At 33.1% G+C, this 23361-nt stretch overlaps 1 protein-coding gene across 1 annotated transcript in view; it reads right to left on the minus strand.

The window, feature by feature from the left end:
• The window catches only part of APLF (aprataxin and PNKP like factor), a 68393-nt gene that overhangs the window by 39885 nt on the left and 5147 nt on the right, over positions 1 to 23361 (minus strand). The window contains exons 2-5 of the mRNA XM_006909531.3: positions 14937 to 15008; positions 5979 to 6151; positions 3393 to 3540; positions 2930 to 3062 (exon numbers count right to left, since the gene is read on the minus strand). Of these exons, the coding sequence (XP_006909593.2) occupies positions 2930 to 3062; positions 3393 to 3540; positions 5979 to 6151; positions 14937 to 15008 (526 nt within the window). The remainder of the gene's footprint in view (positions 1 to 2929; positions 3063 to 3392; positions 3541 to 5978; positions 6152 to 14936; positions 15009 to 23361) is intronic.

Raw genomic sequence — 23361 nt, forward strand, 5'->3', positions numbered from 1 at the left:
GGCCTAAAAGCGGAGGCTCTGACAGCCTTTGTCCAAACATATTCACTTCCCTATCTCAGGCCTGAGAAACTCATGATAACGTCCAAAAGCTGGGGACCTGAAAAATAAAATGAACTATATACCAGTTGAAAAACTGAAAGGATAGCCTGATCACAGCAAACGTTCACATACATATCAGGACTAAATCAGGAGTTAAACTGAGAAAAGATCTAGGTGAGAACACAAGAGCATAATCCAAAAGAAAAAAACAGAACATATAAAGGGTAAATTTAGGTGGCTGTATAGTGACACAGTTCAGAGCATGGGCTTTCAAGTCAGGCAGAGCTAGGTCTCAGTTACAGCTCTGGCATTTATTAAGTGATCTTGGATAAGTCATTTAACATCAATTAACATTATCTGACCTATACTTAATGACCCAGAAGTTACCAAAAAAAATCAAGATGGTTTCAGATCATCTAAATAAATATTAATGAATACAGTACAGTACAAAGGCTGCAAAAAGACAGAAGTAAACTACATCTAAATGATCCTAAAATGCATCCTGGAAATTGATTTTTAAAAATCACTAGCATTGGTCTATTGAGCTAGGTGATATTTAAACAAACAAATAAAATAACAATAAAATAAGAACTACATAGCAGAAAAAGTCCAATTATTCCAATTTTTCATTAGCTGGTTTTAAGTACTAATTTACTTCTAAATCTTCCTGTCTTTAAAGAAATTAAGCAACCTACCTTTGCTTAATTACAAGTACTCCCCCAAAGTCTAACTTTATAATAAGATATATCTGAATCCAAAGACTTTTCTCTTATTTTGAAGCTTTTGCATTTTAAGTACATTTTATACTATGTAATATTCCTGTCCAAATCAATGTCAGATTACTCTCATTTGTATGTTCAAGGTGAAGGGCCCAAAAATGTGCTTCAAATTTTATCTGGTATATCTATCAAGGAAAAGTTATTGGCTATTTGAAGCAAAATATATTTTGGATTGTTGTAAGTAACACAGCGGTAGCATAGAGGCAATTACAATATAAAACAACTGTGAAAGAAAGGACTTTTTTGCAAGAAGGCAATTTACATTGGTCCAATATTGGTCAAGTTATTCTTTCTATACTAGAGAAATCATTCCACTGAGGAAAAGTGGCTGCCCTCTCCCCACTACCACCCTCATTCACCATTATCTTCAGGCAAGTTAAGAATTAGCACATTTCATGAGAAATATTACTGATAAAATATATAGGTAATGATGAGGGAGGGAATTAAAAACTCTGTAATGGAAAAAAACTCTTTCCAGAAAATTTTAGGTTTAGATACAAAAAATCTCCAGATTAAATCACATCTACCTCAACACATAATATACAACCTATTTTTCCCATGAGATCACTCTTATCCCACTATAATCCAAACTAGCATTACATGAGGAATATCCTGTCCATAACATCCTTGATCAAAAACTTGAGATGGGAGACCACCTAGGAAGACCAGGTGCTGTAGGCGTAAAAAATAAAAATAATAATAATAAGGAATTGTAAACTGCAAGGTCTTTGCAATCTGTGAGGTCACCTCAAAAAATAAAAATCAATCATTCAATCTATCAATCAAACTTTAGAAGACTTCTGTGACCACTATGCTGAATATTAGAAACAATAAGAGTAGTAATATCAACTAAAATATATATTCAATTGTGCTGTTAATTTATAAAAGATAATGTTCAGGGTAAAACGAAAGAGTAGCTTGAATGAACTAATCATCCTAAAGAAAACCATTATAAATTTTGGAAATATATAAAAAAAAACCAAACTTGCAGGCACTGGAGAATGACCTGAAAGGCAGAACTAGAGAAGAGTCTAAGCTTGAAAAACTAACTACAACCTGTGAGGTTTGTAAATTTGTGGCTTTTTTTCTGAAGGCATCCCCTAAATCACAGGTAACAGAAAGCTGCAGCCTACTGGCTTAACTCGTCTGGGGACAGAATTTGAGGTCCATGGAGTAGGTAGAACGTTAGGAATAAAATCTTAGAAGAAAGAAAGATTCAGAGAGCCAAGAACCAAAATTTTCACATAAAATCAATACAACTCTTTGGCTGATGACTGGCATGGGAGAAAGCCCCAGAATCCAGAGGAAAGAATAAGCTGAAAGAACTAAGCAGAGACTGCAGCTGCCATCCACACAGGGGAAACAGAGTTTAGGGCCTGAATTATTTGTCTATTAGAAGAAAATCACCTATAGGCTAAAGTAATTACTTATTAGAACAAAAATATGTATTCAGAAGAACATAAAATCAGAAGTGTCTACAATATATCACTTATGGCATCCAGCATCAAAAAGAAAGTCACTAAATAAGAGCATAAACAGGAAACTGTAACACCTATAAAAGAAAACAAGCAGTCAACAGAAACCGAACCTGAGATGACTGAAAAGTTGCAAATAAAATGCTGAGTAAACAAGACAATGCATAAAACATTTTAATAATCTTGAACCAATGGGAATATCCAGCAGATGAAATAAATCACTGTCAAATCTGCTGTGACAGTGAGCCATACTAGCACAGGGGTCACCTCTTCTTTAAATCTTCCAGCACATAATGTTGAGTGTCTAGTAGTTTTTTATTTAATTAAATTAATTTATAAAGCCCTTACTGTGCTGGCCTTTTATCTTAGACATGACACCAATAGGTTTGTTTGAAAAGCTATGGTAATATGATTAAGTCTAGCACATAAGATAAAAAGCACTTGTTAAATCAAAAAATAATAGCAGGATGTTTGATAAATGGCATAGATTAATAGCTTTCGTTTTAAAGAAGACTTCATGTACATATCTAAAAAAATGTTAGGCTAAGTTATACACTTAAAAAATTACTACACTATCTCCATTTGTTCAGAAAAACTTTCAAATTCCGCTTAATGTTTCATTGAAATAACACCTACTTCCACTGATGACTGGTGCTGAAAGGTTTCGATCGCTAAGATTTCCTCTTAACATCCACGCTGGAAGGATTCTTTTCCTCTCAGCAGTGTTGGACTGCTGCTTACTGAAGTCTGTACATTCACCTAGGAAAGACTAAAAAGGCACCTATTTTATTAATTACTAAAAATAATCATGCATCCTTAACGAAATTTAAAATTATTTACTTTGCAGAAAACTACCATGAAAAAAATCTATCTGCAACTGTGGACCAAGTCATTCAAATTTCTCAAAGAAAGAAATTTATTATCTCTGTTAGTTGAAGTGTTGGTCTAGTGTGATATTCTCTGGAGCTTCACTTAAAAACAGCAAAAGCAGATCAGTGCTAGAGGTATTGTCATGATATGTCTAATTTCAGTTGTCTTTTCCTCCTCGAAATAACTGAAGGAACATATTTACAAATGGATGAGATTTTAAATTTCTCACCACACTATTTGAGGTAGAAGTCTGGGCCGTCGCTATTTCTGTGCTTCTTTCCAGCTGTGGGGCACCAGTTGCCTCGTCAGGCAAATTAGCCAAGGAAGATTTTGGTGTCCTATTCAGTATGTCATCTTCATCAAACATTTGACTATTTCTATAAAATATAATCAAAATTCATTTATTAATCATTTAAATTTAAAACACTTTTGTTGCCTACAATGTCATTATAAATGTGGTTCTCTCAATTGCATCTAATGAGTAATGCTCTTCTTCTCAGACTTAGCAGAACAAAAAAGCAGATTATAGTATAATAGAATAAAACGCATAGAGTAGAACGTGTTCTTCATCTTCTGCCCATGGTATCATCATAAAATACATTAATATTTCCAAATTATGGGCCTAAAAACCACAGCTATTTATGAGATGGGGAGCAGCTATCTCTCTCAAGGCATAAGAGATATTTACTTATTCAGTATTTGTCCAGATAGTCCAGAAAAGTGAAGATCACCACCCAGCATCCAAAGAGAAAATGCAAACTGCAAGAACACCAGAAACTAGTTAGACTCCTGAAGAAAAATAAAATCCTGATGTCAAGTTCACATATAGCTGCTACTGGGGTTCTGGCCAGTACAGTCACTTGTGAAATCTCCCCAAACTTGTGAATGGAAGCTAAATGTTCTGACACAGAAGCATCCATGGTCACATGTGGAACAAACTAAAACACACAATCATATCATCTGCAAATAAAGTTTTACTTTTTTTCCAAAATAATCCATTTTCTTTCTTTTTCTTGCCTTACTGGACTGGCTAGGACCTCCAATAAATGATGAATAAAAGTTGTGCAAACAGACGTCTTTGTTTTGTTCCCAATCTTAGGGGGAGAACTTTCAATATTTTACTATTAAGTATGCTTTTTTTAATAGGAGGGAAGTTTCTTTTTTTCCCTGGTTTTCTCAAAGGTATATTTAAATCATAAACAGGTGTTGAATTTTGCAAAATTATTATTATACATCTACTGAAGTGATAATTCTTTAATCTATAAGAGTGAATTGCATTGATTGATTTTTATGTCATAAATTGACCTTGCATTTTTTGGACAAATTCCACTTGGTCAAAGCATATTATCCTTATCACACATTGCTGGATTTGACATGTAAATATTTTGTTATAAGGAATATGAGTCTGTATTTTCTTTTCTTGTAATATTCTTGTCTGATTTTGGCACCAGGATTACGGAAGCTTCATAAAATGAGAAAGGAAGTATAGTCTCTTCTATTTTGGGCAAAAACATCTAATATTGATATTCTTCCTTGAAAGTTTAAGAGAATTCACTAGTGAAGTTCCTCGTGGAAAATTCTTAAATTGTGAACCCAATTTCTTTAATTGATATAAGATTCACCAGATTTTTCTTTCTCCCTGAATCAGATTTATTAAGCTGTATTTTTCAAGGAATGTATGCATTTATTTAGGTTGCCAAATTTACTGGCATTCAGTTTTAAATATTTCTCATTATTCTTTTAAGGTCTGTAGGTTCAGTAGTGATAGTCCCTCTTCCACTCCAGATACTGATAATTTGTGTTTTCCAGCTTTCTTTTTTCTTGGTAAGCCTTGATAAGGTTTCCTAATTGTATTAATCTTTTCAAAGAACTTTTGGTTTTGTTAATCTTATTTGTCTATTTTATATTTCATTGATTTCTAGTCTTATTCTTCTTATTATTGCCTTTATTCTATCTATTCTAGGATTAATTTGCTCCAGTTTGTCTATCTTCTTAAAGTAGAAGCATAGATCACTGGTTTTATAGCTTTCTTACCTTCCAATACAGTCATGTATTATAAATTATCCTCTAAGGAAAATTTGCATCTCACAAATTTTTATGTTCTGTTTTCAGTATCATTCTCTTCAAAATGTTTTCTAATTGTTCTTGTGATTTCCCTTGGGCCCATAGTTATTTAGAAATGTGTTTTTAACTTCAAAATATTTGAAGATTTTTCTACTTTATTATTATTGATTTTTAATTTAACATAATATCAGTGCAATTAGAGAACATATGTATAATTTTGTCTATCTACTTCTATGGGTCCAGTTTATGTATTCAATAGTTTAAAAGCTGAAACAAAGGCAAATAATCTGCTAATGACTGCCTCAACAGAACGAACATATTACTTTTAACTTTACTCCAGATGCTTATTGTAATAACTCATTTCCTCAGTTTCTCTATTCTATATTTTCTGTTATTTTTATAAGAGAAGTTATACAACTGTAGTCTAAGCCAGAGGTTAATACCTTAATAGAATTTTAAAAACTAAAGAGAAGATTAAGAAAATATCAGTTTCAAATTAACTATTCTGGTTATTTTTAGATGGAAAATATATTCTGAACACAATGAAAAGACACCACATGTGGGAACAATCTCTATCGAGGCATAAGTTTCCAAAGTCAAATGTTTTTTTAGAAACACACACACACCATGTAACTCCTATATCGCCAATACAATTTAGCACTAGAATAGTTTTTACTGAAACATTTGTGGATGCCCGAGGCATTAGATTATAAATATCATTATTTAATCTCGTTTCATCAGGCACTCTTACCTTAAAGTACATTCCAATTCCATTTCAGAATACGTAGAGAAAACACGGAAAATGTATTTGTCAACTAACAAAGAAAAACTATCTCCAGGATTCAACCAATGCCATACATTTGTCTTCAACGGTAAAAGCTGGTTCTTCTCAGAAGACTGATAAAAACATGGATTTGTGTGTATCTAATAAATAAAGGAAGAATACACTGATGTTGTAACTCAAAATTATGACAAAAATCAACTAAATATCAATTGATACAAAATTTTAATATAAAAATAACAGGCATTAATGAGACTTGAAATAATAAAGCTGGCACTTATAAGTACTGTAATTATTACCAATACATACAAAAAGGGGAAAATGCTGTAATATACCTCCCATTTCTCTAGGAATTGAAGAAAAAAGCAAAATTATCAATTAATTGGTTAAAATATAGTTCTGTTTTACTCGAGATGACTGGACTTTATAAAGAGAAATGTGAAAAATAATTCTCTGTATGGAAACTAAGTTCCCAACGTGGATATTCGAAATTCACCAATCCCCTGGAAATGGCCTGCTTCTTTTCCACTTATTTTCCCCTAATAATTTCTTACTATGATGAAAAAATGAGAAACTATAAGAAGGGAGATTTTGATCTAATCTCTCCAGCAAACAACAGTTTTTTTTTCTTAGCGCCTCACAGAATTTTATTTTGTTTGAATGAAAACTCTCACTATGACGATCATCATCCATATTCAAACTGCAAGTAGTAAACATATCAACCTCAAAACTGTTACAATATCCACTGTTTTGCATGATGTTTTCCACCGACTGCTTCCATGTTAAAGATAATGAAGGTGCCTCCATAACTAAGAGCTATTGAAAGACACCTTAAAAATTCCACCTAAGATCAAGTAGAAAGTGGCCATTTCCGAAGGTGAAATTTTTGTCTTCAACATGATGTTTAAAATAAATAAGCTTTAGTGTACAACAAAGCAACCTACATCAATGCAGCTCTCAGGTTTTTAACAGAATCTTACATGCAGCGACTCCCGGGACCACCGGCCCATCTACTTCATTAGTTTAAATGAGACTTTCTAGAGACATCAACAACCTTGGCGGCACGGCAAGGTAATTACCACCGTGGGACTGGACAGGTGATGCACACCTGCAGTTCTCCTTTTTACACTTCATTAAAATGTCTTAAGCTATAACTACATTTTCATACATTAAAGCTTTTTCTGCTCCCAACCATTGAAAATATCTGTAGGTGTTAAGGTTTTATTCACCTTGAGTTTGAACAGACTGGAATTCAGTATAAATACAGTAGGTAAAAACTTCTATTCCTACTGTAAAAAAAAAGCCATTAGGGATAAATTAAGGATATAATCCTATTTTTAATGCATTTTGAAATTCTAGAAATGTATCAACACTTTTTTCTTTTTAACCCTCAACAAATTTCTCTTCATTGGAAAACTTGGTTAAAATTTGTATTAAATACACTCACTTTCATTTTTAAAATATCATAAGCTTTTATATAACATAAACTAAGTAAAATATAAACAAGTCTAGAATATTGTTATAAAACATGAAGAAAATAACATTATTAATTTTGGTAGGCTACTTTGCATTATATTTTTCAGTTGTTTTTATTAGTTTTAGAAGATGAAAGTGATTGTTGTTTAAAAATTTAGTTTGCTTACATTTTCAAAAGGCATTTCTACAGAAAAACAAACAGGATTTTCAGGGGTAAATGCAAAATATTTTCTGATTTAATTTCTATTACATATTAAAACACACCAAAATATTCACAAATACTTATTGAATATCTACAATGTTCTCCCACTCTATCCAAATGTCAAGTCCCAGATCATCTACCTCTGAACTATCTCCTGAATCCATTTCTCTTTACCATTTGCACAGTCACTCCCTAGTGACTCATATCTAACTGTATCTCTTGCTTGGCCTATCATCACATTGACGCTTCTTGTCATTCACCTCTTTGCTTCCCAAGTTATTCTTTACATTTTTCTGTGTAAGCCGCTAATGAGTACCCAATATAAACAAAGCACAGCAGTGAAGGCTCTTCATAAACCTACGGTGGTTTCCAACCTCATCTCTTACCTTCATACTCCCAAATCTTTACACATACAATCTTTGATTGAATCATGAAGGTCTACTCAAAATACTCTTTGATTTACTTCCATCTAAGATGTATGATCCCACCACACTTCCCTGTCTGAACTGGTGTATCCGCAATTGAACCAGTCCTTATCAGTTCAAAGATTACCTATAATCATCCGATAAATCACCACTAAACTGTCAGGTCCATGGGTACAGATAACTGTACCGAATGCAGAAGCCTCCAATAGCAGGAAGAATCAATGATATTTCAACTGTTAGTCAATAGTGAATAATCTCAGGAATGGTTCCAAACAGTTTACTGTAAGAAGCGAGGCTTAAAATTTAATGTATTTACTACCTGTTGAGTCACTTAAGTAGATTCACCCCTAAAATCATTTCAATTCCATTCTCTATAAGATATGGGTTGCACAATTCTTTAAACATTATGTATATAATCTATACAAGTAAGCAAACTAAATTTTTAAACAACTACTTTCATCTTCTAAAACTCTCCTGATAGCAAGGAGCTTGGTACAAGAGCTTACTGGCTTTCAAAATTCACCCCTCCCTCACCCCAAAAAAATCACACAAGTAACTTTGTCACTTCTCATGACTTCATTTCATCAAATAACATTAGACTTTTAAACTAACCAAAGAACCATGAATTTGGGGAAGGGAACCTAGAAACTATTTAGCTCAATTCGTAAAAACAATAACTACCTTTTAGAAGTCAAATTGTCCAAACAATGTTTAACCAAATTGTGGGGGGGAGGGAATACCAATATAGAATGTGAGCATTAAAGCAAAAGCTGCCAGAAAAATAAGCGTTGTTACCTATGTGCCCTTTTGATTGTTTTTAAAGACAACTTTAAAAGCTGGAATGAATATAATCTGCCTAGTCCCGGCAATTTAATTTCATGAGGATCTGGCCACAAGTCCTTCCTGGTGTATCTGCAATTGAAAACATTTCTATTTCTTTTAAATCTGTATTAAAAGAAAGCAGTAAACTTGGGAGATAAAGGTAGAAGTAAAAATTTAAAACAGAGGCTATACAACTTCGGTAGGCAATTATTTGTCAGTCATTTTACAAATTATATATAAGGCTACATAAGAATGGAGAAGCAGTGTCACATATTCTAAAAAGAGTTGTGAATGTTTGATTTTTTTAAATCAAGTTATACTCTAAACTTAGTGTTTAGAAACCTTTCATCATGCTAACAGTCACCCCTCATCTATCTCCCAAAGCGGTTCTCTGGCTCAGGGCTAGAGCTTTTGAGTGTAACAAAGCATGATGAACCACCAGGTTCTGAGCTTAAGCATATTGCTGGGCTTGGAAATCTTATTCCTCAGCCTTTCAAGTGAGGCCTCCCCCTTCCTTGAGTATTCATTCCACAGTCACCAGAGTCAGGAATGTTGAGTAGTGGGAGGGACAAGAATCAAAACAGGAATGTACATTAACTTCTGCCAGAACCCTGAATAGTCTTTAAATGAGATTTGCCTCTTATAAACTAATATAAGACCATGTTCTTATTCACGAGCATTTCGGAAATTCAGATGAATCTCTAAACAACATTAAATAATGGTATAGTCCTAAATTTACAAAGGCTAAGATGTAAAATATAAGACATAAAACTCTAAAAGTAGAAAAAGTAAAATACTTTTAAAAAAGAAACTAACTATATTTCTTTAAAAAGGCATCACCAAGTGAAACATTTAAGAAGGTAAACCCAAGTCATTCAAGTATATTTTCTTCAGGTGAAAGCACTTAACATTTAAATTTTAGGTGGTTAAATATCAAGCTTAGCAAATCCAGCAACAAAGAAAGCAGACCAATGTGTGTGGTCCACGATCATTTTTTTTTTCTTTTCCTAAAATTATTCATAGTGGAGATCCAAGAACTAAGAGCAAAAATGATATTCTAAGAAATCTAATGTTTGATCCTATAACTTATATCTAAATAAAAATTACTTATTGAATCAGTTATTTTTTCTTAGCTATGAGAATGTGTTAAAGTTTTTTTATTAGTATCAAGTATACAGTACATTGGATAGACATTAACATAGTTTATAAAATGATTCCCCTAATTGCTCTTTCTCTGCTCTGGCTCTCCACCTAGCCATTACATTAATGCTGACTGCATTCCCTATGTCATGCTCCCCATCTCCATGACCATCTATCAACTACTAATTTGTAATTTGTACATCTTTAATCTTCACCTCATTCTCTCAGCTCCCCAACTCCCCTGCCCCTCTGGCCACCATCAGATTGTCCTCTATATTTGTGAGTCTGTTTTTGATTAGTTTGTTCTTTTTGTGCCTTGATTCCACATATAAGTAAAATTATATGGTATTTATCTTTCTTTATCTGACTTAGTTTACTCAGCATAATAACCTCTAGGTCCATCCATGTCATTGCAAATGGCAGGATTTCATTTTTTTGATGGCTGAGTAATATTCCATTGTATATATGAACCATAACTTCTTTATCCAATCGTCTGTTGATGGGCATTTAGGTTGTGAATCAGTTTTTTAAAATCTATGCCAAACTATATACACTCTAGCTAAAAAGCCACACACACACAAAGTTTTTTTAAAAATTATAAAGTAGACCAAAATCTAGCAATATTAATAAACAAAAAGGGAGAAGACATGTACACAAAAAAATTTTAGAATAAAAACAGTGACATAACTACACATAAAACAGAACTTATGGAAAGTAGTAGAATACTATAAATACTTCATGCAAATAGATTTGTAAATACAGTCAAAACTGAAAATAATTTTTAAGACTATATACCAGAATAAAAAAAAAACATATAAGTTTATGTGGATTTGTGACTTGTTTAAAAACTATTTAATTATAAAAAGGAGATTGAATTTGACCTATATTTTAAAAATACAATCAATAATTAAAAATCTTTCTAATCCCTCCCAAAACCAGACTCAAATGGATTTAAAGATGTTCCTGAATATTCAAACTCTTCTGAGACGAAAAAGATGGAAGTCTCTCAAATTCTTTCAATGAGACTAGCTTAACTTTGACTCTAAAAACACACAAGGGCAGGCAAAATACTGGCAAACGCAAACCCAGAGTGAATAAAAGACATGAACTGCCCATATGAGAGACATATCACTGGTGTGTGCCTTTTAACATATCCATGGGATTATAAATGTGAACCTAAACAGATTATGCTATTATTTTAGAAATAGTGCAAAGAAAGCATTATCCCTGAAGAAGTGGAACTAAAATACAAATCAATTTTCTATAGCTTTCTCTTGGAGTTATCATTAAATATTAAAGAAAGATGATGTGTACCCAAAGAAAGAGATTGCTCTGATTTTCAGTTGCTTTATTTTTAAATTTAGAAAGCATTCTCTCTCTCTTTTTTTAGAGAAGTTGTAGAAAAGCTATTGTATTTTATAACTATTATACAAGTACACTCAATTTCATGGGAAGAAAAACCATCACAATTCAGGAATTTTATTGTGCAATAGAAAAAATACAATCATCTAAAGACATATATTTTGAGGATCAATACCAAATGAATAAAAAAAATCTTCTACGATTTATAAGTACTTATGTAACTGCTCCATCACCAAGAACCAAAAAGAGTACGATTTTATTAAAATTAAATAAAAGCACTGATAGCTATGAATTTACTCTTAGGACATAACTAACCACTGGTGATATAGTCATTTGCAGAGAATATTTTCATTTGCCTTTGAAATGCATTTTCTCCCTGCTGATACCAGACTGCAGATTAAATTTAAATGATACAAAAAAGCTAACATTATCTCCTCATGCAACATTTCCAATAACTACTAAAAGCTAAAGACTTTTTAAAGGGAAATATTAGAGGGAAAAAAGACAAATTCATCCATTTTTAAAGTACGAATTAGTAACTGCCCTAATTGCATTCATCTATCATAGTCAAAGCTACTTTTTTATTTGATTAGCTTTCTAAATTGAAGGAAAGCAGAAAAAATATTTTAGGACTTAAACATAATTTGGCGTGTATAGCATACAGAAGGGATCATCATAATAAAACATTTACTCTATTCGTTTATATAATTTTAGATTTTTAAGCTAAAATATGTCTCGACACTTTATTACAGTTGTAATTTTAGCACATCAAATAAATTGTCCATCTCATCCTCATTATTTTCAAGATCTTAAAACTTCTATTAACAATTAAAGTCAGTTTTAGAATTTCTCTAAATTTCTCTAAATTGTATTTTGTAGGTGCAGGTGATAAACAAATAAATCTATTTCAAGGGAACAGGTATTTTATTGAAACTATAGTAATATAAACAAGAAATCAAGCATTAAAAGGAGCAAAAGACCTGTATATATACCAACCCCAACAAGCAGCTTTCCTTCAACTAGTATAATGTAAATGTAATAATTATTGAAATAAAATTCAAAACCTAATTAAATATTTTCTAAAACAGCATACAAATTCTAGTACGAGGGTTGTATGTTTCCTTAAAAGAAAATATACTTTCCATTTCTTCCAACATTTGGTAATTGGGCATTACAGAAGTAACTGCTGTACACTGTGTACAGAAGTAACTGCAGTACACTTTTTCATGTCATAAATGTTCTATAATAATTTTTGTAAGACATAATACATGTCAGATATTATATATGAACCCTCCACCCAATTTAAGGAAAAGAATATTACCATTACCTTTGATGTCACCTGTGAGTCTTCCTCTATCCCATTCTCTTCTCAGTCCCCTCAGAGGTAATCATTACCCTGATTTTTGTGTTTATCACTTCCTTTTCTTTATGGTTTCACCACTCATGTTTATAACCCTGAATATACTATCCAGATTGTATGTATTCTTCCACTGCTTTCTTGCATCATTCAGTATTATGTTTCTGATTTTAAGCCATGTTTTTTCATGCTTTCACTATAATTTATCTTCACTATTGTAGTATATTTCATTAAATAAACACGTCACAATATATTTATCAATTCCACTGTTGATGAAAATTTATTTTGCTTTTAGTTTTTTGCTATTATATAAACAATTTTGCATTTCATATTCTTGTACATATTTCTTGGGGGTGTGCGTTTAGTCTGTCTCGTAGGGAATGCATGCCTTCATCTTTAGGAAATAATGTCAAGTTATTTCCCAAAGCGACTATATCATTTGCTCCCACCCAGAGTTTATAACTATTTTCTGTGATAACTGCAAACACACAGGATCTGAATACTAACAATACAAATCTAGAAAAGTCTATAAACCTATTGCAGGAGCTGACATGCTCTGCTTTGGTCTAAAAAATAACTAGAAAACAAGGACTACTTAAATGTTATACTTGTCAAAAAATTAAGTACTCACTGTAAGCTCTTCACTTCATTAACATGAATTACATAGCAGTAAATCTAAATAATGTAGAAAGGAAGTATTAAGTCATGAGTCTTCCACTTAAGGAGCTAGGTGTATTATTTGCCATAACTGCTATTTTGAAAAAAAGTAAATATAAACTAATGATATGCTCAATCAGAAAAGGCAGGATAAAAATTTAGGGATCCCTATATTCTTTACCTTCATGTGCTTCAGTAACAATGAAATCAAACTTCTTTATTTTAGGCCATAGTTATTCATTGAAAAGGTGTTAGCAATTACGTATTGGAAAATATAATAATTTTGTAATAATCTATGATATCCCCACTCCTAGAAATGTCACAAACAGTTCTCACTGCAGCATTTACTCATGCATTCAACAAATATTAATTAAGTACCTACTATGTGCCAGATATTAAACTAGATACTAGAGATCTGAAGATGCATCAGTGTTCCTATGATCGATGAGCTTACTACGGTCTAGTCTCATTATGAAAAATAAGATTGTTGAAGAGGATTCAGAGATGAATAACTGATGGTAAAGAGACTCCCACAGGAGTGCTGACTACAGATATTAGTACTTTTCAAGACACTAAGACAATGCAGTATGAGATACAAACCTTTTTAAAAAGTATTTACTGAAGGCTGAGATGGTATGAATTCAGCTTTAGTAAAAAATTTTCCCAATACTAGAATTAAAAGGCATACATCTCAAATTTGGAAACTGTTCTACACAGGATAATACAAGTACTATCTACATAAAAGAAAGAACTAATAATACAACAAGAAGTTGTACATACAAGATGAAAATACCTACAGGTTTTAAAATGTTGAAAATTAATGCATTTCATTCCATAATAATTTTACCACCACAGTATCGAGTCCAAAATAAATGGACCCTCATATACATATTTCATTCTCTTACACACTAGATTCTGCAAATGAAAAGGTATAATCACATAGCATATTCTCAGACACTGATGTCCCTACAATACATAAGTGCTTAAACTACAAAGAGAGCAAATGACATTCTGGCCCTTAACAGGAACTTTCAAATTAAAATTATTTTTAAAATCCTCAAGTTGAACAAGGTCTATATTTTAGAAATATTCAACTCTACACACAGAAGTATAGAAATCTATTAAAATACAACTCTATAACACTTAAATGACTTTAGTCACTACCCCAGAAAAATAGCCATTACAAAGTTATAGGCTTTTTATAGGATCTTATTTGTAATATCCAATCATGAACAAAATCATATTGTATACATGAACTGGCAGTCATCTTTCACTGAAATTCTAACTATATAAATATAACACTGCCTTATGGAAAGACAGGTAGTTTAAATAGTTTGATCTTTATCTCCCAATCATCCTCTAGCAATAAGAAGGATACGTTTTCACATTAATTCACATTTCTATAACCTCAGAAAATAAGCCCCTCTAATCAGGAGCTGGAAAAAGGTGAGAGACAAAAAGTTAAAATAAATCATTAACATATTTACCGGTTTGATTCGAAGTTGACCACCCACCACCTCAAGAATGGCATGTTTTCTGGATACTCTCTTGTCTGTTATCTATAGTGGAAAAAAATTAAAATTTCAAACACAGCCATTCCACTAAAAAAAATAACAATAACAATCGCCCTCCCCCAAAACCATAACGTTTCCAAAATTCATAGGCTAGATATGAAATATATTATGCATTCACCAACTGTATATTAAAATGACTGTCCTCCAAACAAACAGACTAATGGACATGGACTATAGACAAGTGGTTACCAGAAGGTGGGGGTAGCGGGGAGGTCGATGGGGTAAAAGGGGTCAAATATGTGGTGGCAGAAAGAAATTTAACTATGGGTGGTGAACACACAATACAATATATATATGCCTTCAGTTGAATTGTACATCTGAAATTCGCTGGATTTCATTAACCAATGTCACCAAAGTCATAGAAAAATAAATGGCAGAGCAGAGACTCAAGCTTGGAATCTAACATGATGGTTTCCACTCGAGATGTATTTAGTGGCGATTCTTAACAATAAAATTCATAAAATGAGAAAAAAATCTATATAATATGTTCTTACTAGAAAACATTTAGGTTATAAAGACAAAAGAGTTTAAAAAGCAATAGTGTGGTTAATGTAAAGCTTTAGAGTGGGGCAGACCCAGGTCAGGAAGACACACATTTGAGCTCTGGAGCCATCAGCACTAGTTAAGACAACAGGAAGGTGGGAGGGACAGTAGTGAAAATCAAATATTTACAGTGAAGAAGAGATGACCATCTATTATATATATATATCATATATATATATATTTGCTTCCTGTGTTTGAGCAACAGTGTTCTACTTATGCTCACAATTATTTCTGCATATAAGTTAAAACATTGTTTGCACTTTAAATGCTAAAAATGCCAATCAAGCCCTCGCTGCATGGCTATAAAGACAAGAGTTAAGATTACTTTCGTAATTTGCAGCTGATACATAACGCAAACATTTTGAGCATCAATGTAACACCATAATTATTTGGTCCATCTCATGGTTATGTTAGTATCTATCACCTCAACTCTGATATTGTCAAAATTATAAGTAGAAGCAGACTACAGCAATGCCTAAATTCAAACCCATTAGTTCTGCAAAACCATGCAAAAATGTGAAGCTGCCAAAAATCAGTACTCATTTTTTTTTTTAATCAGAAAGCAGTTCCACACTTAAGGCTGTGACTAAATAAAAACAGTAACATCAAGCATCACAGTGGAATGAATCCCACATACATGAACTTTCCACACAGCTACAAGTTATCATTTGGGACATTTTATAAAATAAAATATTTTAAAGGTAGCCATTTAAAATATATCCACTATTAATTAGTCACAATGGCAACTTCAGAAAAGTAAATATAAACTCACCACCTATTCTATCAGAAAAGAGGAGAGACATTTAGCGGTTCCGAAAATCTTTCCCATAATGTGCCTTAGTGGGCCCAAATCAATAGCAATTATCTGATAACCCACTTTACCATTTGTGTAGATATAATCATTTGCACAGAACTTTCACTTAAATGTTGAGATTTACCATAATACTGTTACTGCTATTATTCACATTTTACATATTTAGAAATTGAAAGTCCAGAGAATTTAAGTAACCTGTGCAGGCCACTCTTTGAGTAGGTAGTACTCCAAATCTATACTCTTATTAATAAAAACAAATGTGAGAAAAATATTCATATGACTCTACACCTACATGTAATCATTCAGACGTAGTTTCAAGAAATTCAAATTATTCTGTGGCAAGAGTAAGAAGTTTCTATTTCTAACTTGGGTATTAAGATCTCATTGTTAACTTCAATAATACAAACTGATTTTCTAACCAACAGAGTAATAAACTGCCAAATCTAAATCCATGACATATTATGATGGTTCCTGTAATAGTCCAGTGTGGTTTTTTTTTTTCCAAGCTATATTTTTGCAGGAAGCAATAATGGACTTTTCCTAGTTCACTTTTTCTTTGAAGTAAGCTCCACAGGCACTAGCAAGAAAAAGATTTTTAAATAATATAAAGTACAATGTGACCTCTAGTGGTCACACGATTCCATGACAGTGTAATTGCATCGCAAGCTGCGTATCTCTAGAGTACCAAAAAAGCGTTTTTAAGAATCTTTGAAATTAATATCACTCAGGCACTTAGCTATAACTATCCCTTTTCCATACCTCTAAATAATGAGTAAGCTAAAAAAATAAAATAAAATAGTTTATGCTCTCAATGGAAAGCTTAAAGGTTTAACAAATATTTTAATTTCAAGATGGGTTGAGGAGAGTGGGTGGTAAGTGGAGGGTAGGTCACAAATAGATTATCCTAAAGATCTCATGACCTAGTCTATCTAACAGCTGATCATTGCTCCTTGTGCAGAGTAAGAATCCATACATCCTTATTAATACAGTAACTGTAAGAGCAATTCTTTATCAAGACCAAGGTACTGTTCTACACTTATGTATTCTTTTTTAACTTTCACGAAATCTATTAAGAAGATACTATTATCTTCACTTTTATAGGTAAGAAATGACAGTGCAAAGAGGTTAAGCAACTACTTGAAGTTACAGAGCCAATAAGCAGCAGAACCAGATTTGATTCTACAGGATCTGATTCCAGAGACACCTTTGCTCTTAATACTGCACTGCTTCCCTCATTATCAATACATAAAACATTATCTTTTACACTATTTACCAGTAGCTTAATTGTCCAAACTAGAACATACTAAAGAATTGGAAATAAAGCAGAATGGCCATTTAATAAGCAAGCAGACATTCTGAGAAAATTCAAGCTCTAAATAAAGCTCCAAGAGGCCTTCAGGCTTTCGCTTGGTCCTATTTACTCTAACATCATACTCGAGTCTAACAAGATGTGTTACCTAAATTCCCAATTCTCTATTCACAGTAGAGAATAAAGTGGACAGGGTTTAGTAAGCAATGCATTGTCAATGGCGGGTATGTGGAAATGACTGATGTTGGTCTGCTGGAGGACAGAGAAAGTCTATAGAAAAGAGGGAATAGAAAAGCAGAGAAACTCAAGGATCCGAAAAGAGCATGTCAGCTAGAGGCTACTGAGAGTAGGGACAAATGACATAACATCCTTCGAAAGGTACCAAAGGCTTACCCAAGTTTGCTTATTGATTACCACGAGTCACCAGGTTTAAATGAAAACTTCATTTGAAAATCAGACATTTTGTATCTTAGCCATAAAAACAGTTAAAATCGAGGAATTTGTTTCATACAGAATAACTGTAGCCGCCAAAATTCTAATCACACCAAACATTATCCAAAAAATCAGAGATCAATAAATTAAGCAAATAACACCACCTATATCCTACATCTAAAGCACTGAGAAATGGAGATTACCATAACCTTATATGTAAAAGGAGAAAGAAATATCAAATGCAGATGAAGCTTCAGGACCTATGCTGGAGCAGAAAGTCAAGTGGCAACTGGGAGGAAAAGAAGAGAGAAGGAGGGAGAACCTAGAGGTGGTGGGACACAGATACTGCCACCGCCAGAAAAAAAGTCATACCTTGAGTGGGAAATGCTGAAAACACATCTCACATCCAGCAGTTGAGAGGTCCAGCAAAACTGGGAACAATTTGGGCATCAACGTGAATCATGATAATAATGGAATACAGCACACCGAATACAAACATAACCCGTGAGTTCACACTGAACTCAAGAAAGAGGCTGGGGCTAAGGCTGGGAGGATGAGACTAGACTTTCTTTATAAAACAATGCCAGCTAACGTAGAGGAAATGATGGAACCAGAAAATCACTATTTTGTGACTACCAAGGTAATAACTGACTCAGTAAACGCTCAATGGATGTTAACTTTCAGGTGAAAGCTTGATGGGAAACAATATTCGTGAAGTTTCAAACCACTCCACAGATCACTCACAAAAGGAAATACGTCTTCACTGGGAGAAGTCTGGCCAACACCATCTTCCCCAAATAATCACACTAATAAAATCACCAGCAAAAGGACAAACTGGTAACTGGGCCTCCTGATATGCTGCTCTGAGTTCACAACACCTATAGAATACTCTTGTCCAAAATGTTTAACCTGAACCTAATTATACAGAAACAATCAGGCAAATCAAACTTGTGGACATTCTATGAAACGGGCCTGGACTCCTGAAAGCATCAGTGCCACGAAAGATAGAATAGGTCTAGATTAAAGACAATATTTGATTGGATCCTAATTTTTTTTTAAATGCTAAAAAGAACACTGTTGGAAAAGTTGGGTAAAACTGAATAATATTAAAATTTATTGCAGTTACAAATTTCTTAAGAGTGATAATGAGTATTTTTGTGTACATGTCTGTACTTATTTACTATTTATGCAGAAACGTCCTTGTTCTTAGGTGATATGTGTTGACATATTTAGGAATAAAGTGCCATAATGCATGTTGTATACTTTCAAATGGGTGTGTGTGTGTGAGAGAGAGAGAGAGACAGAGAGACAGAGAGACAGACAGAGAGAGAGAGAGAGAGAGAGAGAGAGAGAGAGAGAGAGAGAGAAAATATGGTAAAATGTTAACTATCAGTTAATCTAAGTTAAGGATATATATATATGTTTATTGTACTATTCTTTCAACTTTTCTACAGGTCTGAAATCTTTCAAAATGAAATGTTCAGGAGAAAAAAGTTAAAATTTCAAAAATATTGGTACTTAAAAGAGTTATCATCAAATTATCTAGAAAACGTAGTATACATGATTACTAAGTAACATGATAAATGAAGTATAATTCTATTTATAGTCTCTTCAGTAAATTAAACCTCTATTTAGTTATATGTAATTTTTTAAAAATTTTTTTCCTTAATTTAGACTAGGTACCACAAACTGATAGCCAATAGGCCACAAATCACTCACAGTGTTTTAATTTTACTTTGAAGGTTATATGGACCCTCCACCTCGCGACAGTCTCCAGCATTCCCTACTAATTCCACTGAGCCATTTCACCCTTTATTGAACACCTGGCCTCTACGGGTATTTGAATTTGCAACTCATGATTAAACTACACATATACTTTTTAGATCCTAATTATTCACATGTGATACTATACTAAATACTACTAGTTTCTTAATATCTACTTATTTCTTCTTCAGTATCAATAGTACTCCAATTTGTTAGGGTAACAATGTGCTTAGTTAAAAAATATCGAAATGCCTAGAATTCCTTTGCTATGGATGGCCAAGCAACATAGATCTGGCAAAATACATAAGAAAGACTGTAACCATATTTTCTAGTTTCTGTATCTGCTGCTTTGGTATCTGGGGCATTGCACACTAGGAAATGACTACCCCTCCCAGGGATATTAGGTTGCTGGAGACAGTAAATCACTCACCAGTAAGTGCACCTTTCACATGCAAACTAACCAGTCGCAGACCTTACTTCCAATCTCCAGACTTTACCTGGCTTTGACATTGCCTTAATCACCCAAGGGTGAGGCATCAGCCAACTAGGGGCAGCCCCTACAGAGCAAAGCCCAACAAAATTATTCAAATTAGACCAAACTAAACCTGCTTACCCTGCCTTGCCAGAGGGTAAGAGCAAACCACAATAAAGGTTTCTCCACCAGTTTCCCTGGCTCCCTCTCTCTTCCACCTTCTGCTTTCTACCGACCTCAGAGTTCTCGAGTGTGGCCCTGCGTGGTGTGCCCTTCTTTCTCTTGGAAACTGCAATAAATTATTTTTTCAATGGCAGTCATCTACCAACCTGTCAGCCTCACCATATCTGACTAACAAAACAACAAAATCTACATTCAAAACAGAGTAGAGCTTCTAGAAAGATTACTATCTTTCTGATAAAAAGAAATAGGCTCAATCGGCAGGTGCCTTTTGACCTCTACCTTTCTTTCTTCCTGCTTAAATGTGACACCTCAAGGTACAGCAGGCATCTATGACTACAGACATGAAAGCCACATGCAAAGGCTGACCAAGGAGGAGCACAGAAAAGGTCACTCCTTAAGTAGCTGCACTGGTCCTGACTGACTGGCCCTCTACTACAGAAGAAAATATCTATTTGGTTAAAATCCTGTTTGCACTTTTTTGTTATTTACAGCCAAAAGCAATTATGATTATTAATACTCATTACTCTAACAACTGTTATATTGATACTGGACGCCTAATAAATTAATTTATGTTCAGTCAGTTACAGAGGAATAATAAACAGAAAAGCTAACTAAATTGAGCACTGAAGAACAAAAACTTTCTTTAGTTTTAAAAGAACTGAGTATCTTATGGAAGAAGTTCAGAAAAGAAATCCTGAAGAATTCATAGGTTGAAGGATGACGCAAAAATCACTCTTATCCTTTGTTAGCAACAGCTAAAATAGCAGGGTTTCTTTTTTTTTTCAGATACTATAGAAAAATACCTTTTCATTTGAATTCTTCATATTGTTTTCTGAATAGGAACAGGACTCTATTTTTATATCACTTTTGTATTGATAAAATGTAGATCCCTTATCTTTGATTTTCTGGTTTTGAATTGAATGTTTCACGCATTGTGATATAGGTACAAATCCTTTCTCCATTTTTTAAGACATGATGTTTGTGTCCAAAGATAAAGACATGAAAATATAAAAGAACTGTTTGTGATTTGTTTGGCAATTATGGGGGGTTGTTTTTGGCATTTACTGAAGTCAAACAAAATGAAGATTTTCTTATGCTACCAGCAGAAATGCTTAGAGGTTTTGGATCAAGGTCTCTAACCTGTTTATTTCCAAAATTCTAAAAATAAAAAATTTGAATAAAGTAAAAGGAGAAGAGCTACTAGATCCTGAAATAGAATAGAATGGTACTTTTCATTTTTGCCTATATATATTTACTGAAAACCAATACCATTTAATTTTTAAGATCTTTTCCTAGAAAAAATTCTGAATATCATAGATAGGTATAATATATCTCATGAATTTAATGTTCCCTAATGCAGAGAAGAATTAAGATTTGTTTGTTTTTCAATATAAACTACGTAACACACCAAGGGCTAAGATAATACAAATTTTCTTATACAATACTTTGTAATTTACAATGCTTTCACACAAGAGTATCTAGTTTGCTCTATCAACAACAAATAAAAATAAACAAATTTAAATTTTCACGGTAGAGACAAAAAGAAAATCATCTGGTATGGGATTTGAGGCTGTATTATGAGAAAATGCACAACCTAAAGAAGCATGGGATCTTCTTTAGGCATCATTTGCATAAAATCCTTCCCTCCAACTTTGTGTGTGTATGTGTGTAAAGCAAATAAAATCTAAAATTAAGACCTGCTAACTAGCAGACAAACCATAAATTTTTTTTTTTTAATTTTCTTATTTAGAGTGCTTCCCAGTATCGGGTTCAGCATACACTCCAAAGTTCAATCATCAACACTGAGACTTTGTCATAACATTAGATATTATGTGGATCTTATTCCTCAACAGAGCAAAAGTCAGTTGATACAAGATGTTTATTATTACACATGGAATAGTCCAATATCTGATATTAAGAAAAAACAAATTGAGGAAATAGACTTGATTTTGGCCAGAGGCTCTCTAGACAGACTCCAATTTACAAATAAGCTCTCTTTAAAAGATTATTAATAGAGTGGATGTGAAGTAGTTTTCAAAATTTGTGAATATACTTTCCCACATGAATGACAGTGTAAATGGTACTAAGGTTATAAGGCTACCTCACAAACACCTATTTAATCCGCCATACTGATGAAATATGGATTATTTAGATTTTTAAAAGTAAAACTCAATACTTTCTCAGCTCCTAATTCAAGGTTGCTGAATTGTTAGGCTATATGATAGACCTGTGCTGACTTGATGTCACTGAAATTTCAACTCACTCAACCTGTTTGGCTCGCAGTGCTGCTTGCATAGTGAATGTTATACAAATGTGAGAACATCATCCTTATCATTAATATATTATGATTGAGGCAACATGGTGAGTAAAAATATAAGCAGAGCTTAGGAAGACAAAACTGGTTTTAAATCCCCACTTGAATTTGGTAAATTAAAGTTCCTGAATAGTTATTTCGTTCGGCTCAGCAGACATTTCTTAAAGACCTACTCTTGAGAGTTTGTCTAGAAGTGGTATTCAACTCTGGTTTTGCAACGGAATCATCCTCAGAGTTTTTAAAAATATAGATATTCAGATACTACCTAAAGAATCAAATTACCAGAGAAAGGAGCTGGGACTGAGGTACAGAGGCATATGAAAAGATGGCATATTCAGGTTGAGTAGTACATGGCAGATAATAATTTGCAGACACTGATTTAGTAAAAACACACATGCACATACATATGTAACTCACTACACACCTTTTAGAATGGCCCAAACCCAAAACACTGACAATATCAAATGCTGATGAAGATTTGGAACAGGAAATCTCATTTGTTGAGGT

This window comes from Pteropus alecto, unplaced genomic scaffold, assembly GCF_000325575.1.
Source record: "Pteropus alecto unplaced genomic scaffold, ASM32557v1 scaffold131, whole genome shotgun sequence".
Lineage (NCBI taxonomy): Eukaryota > Metazoa > Chordata > Mammalia > Chiroptera > Pteropodidae > Pteropus > Pteropus alecto.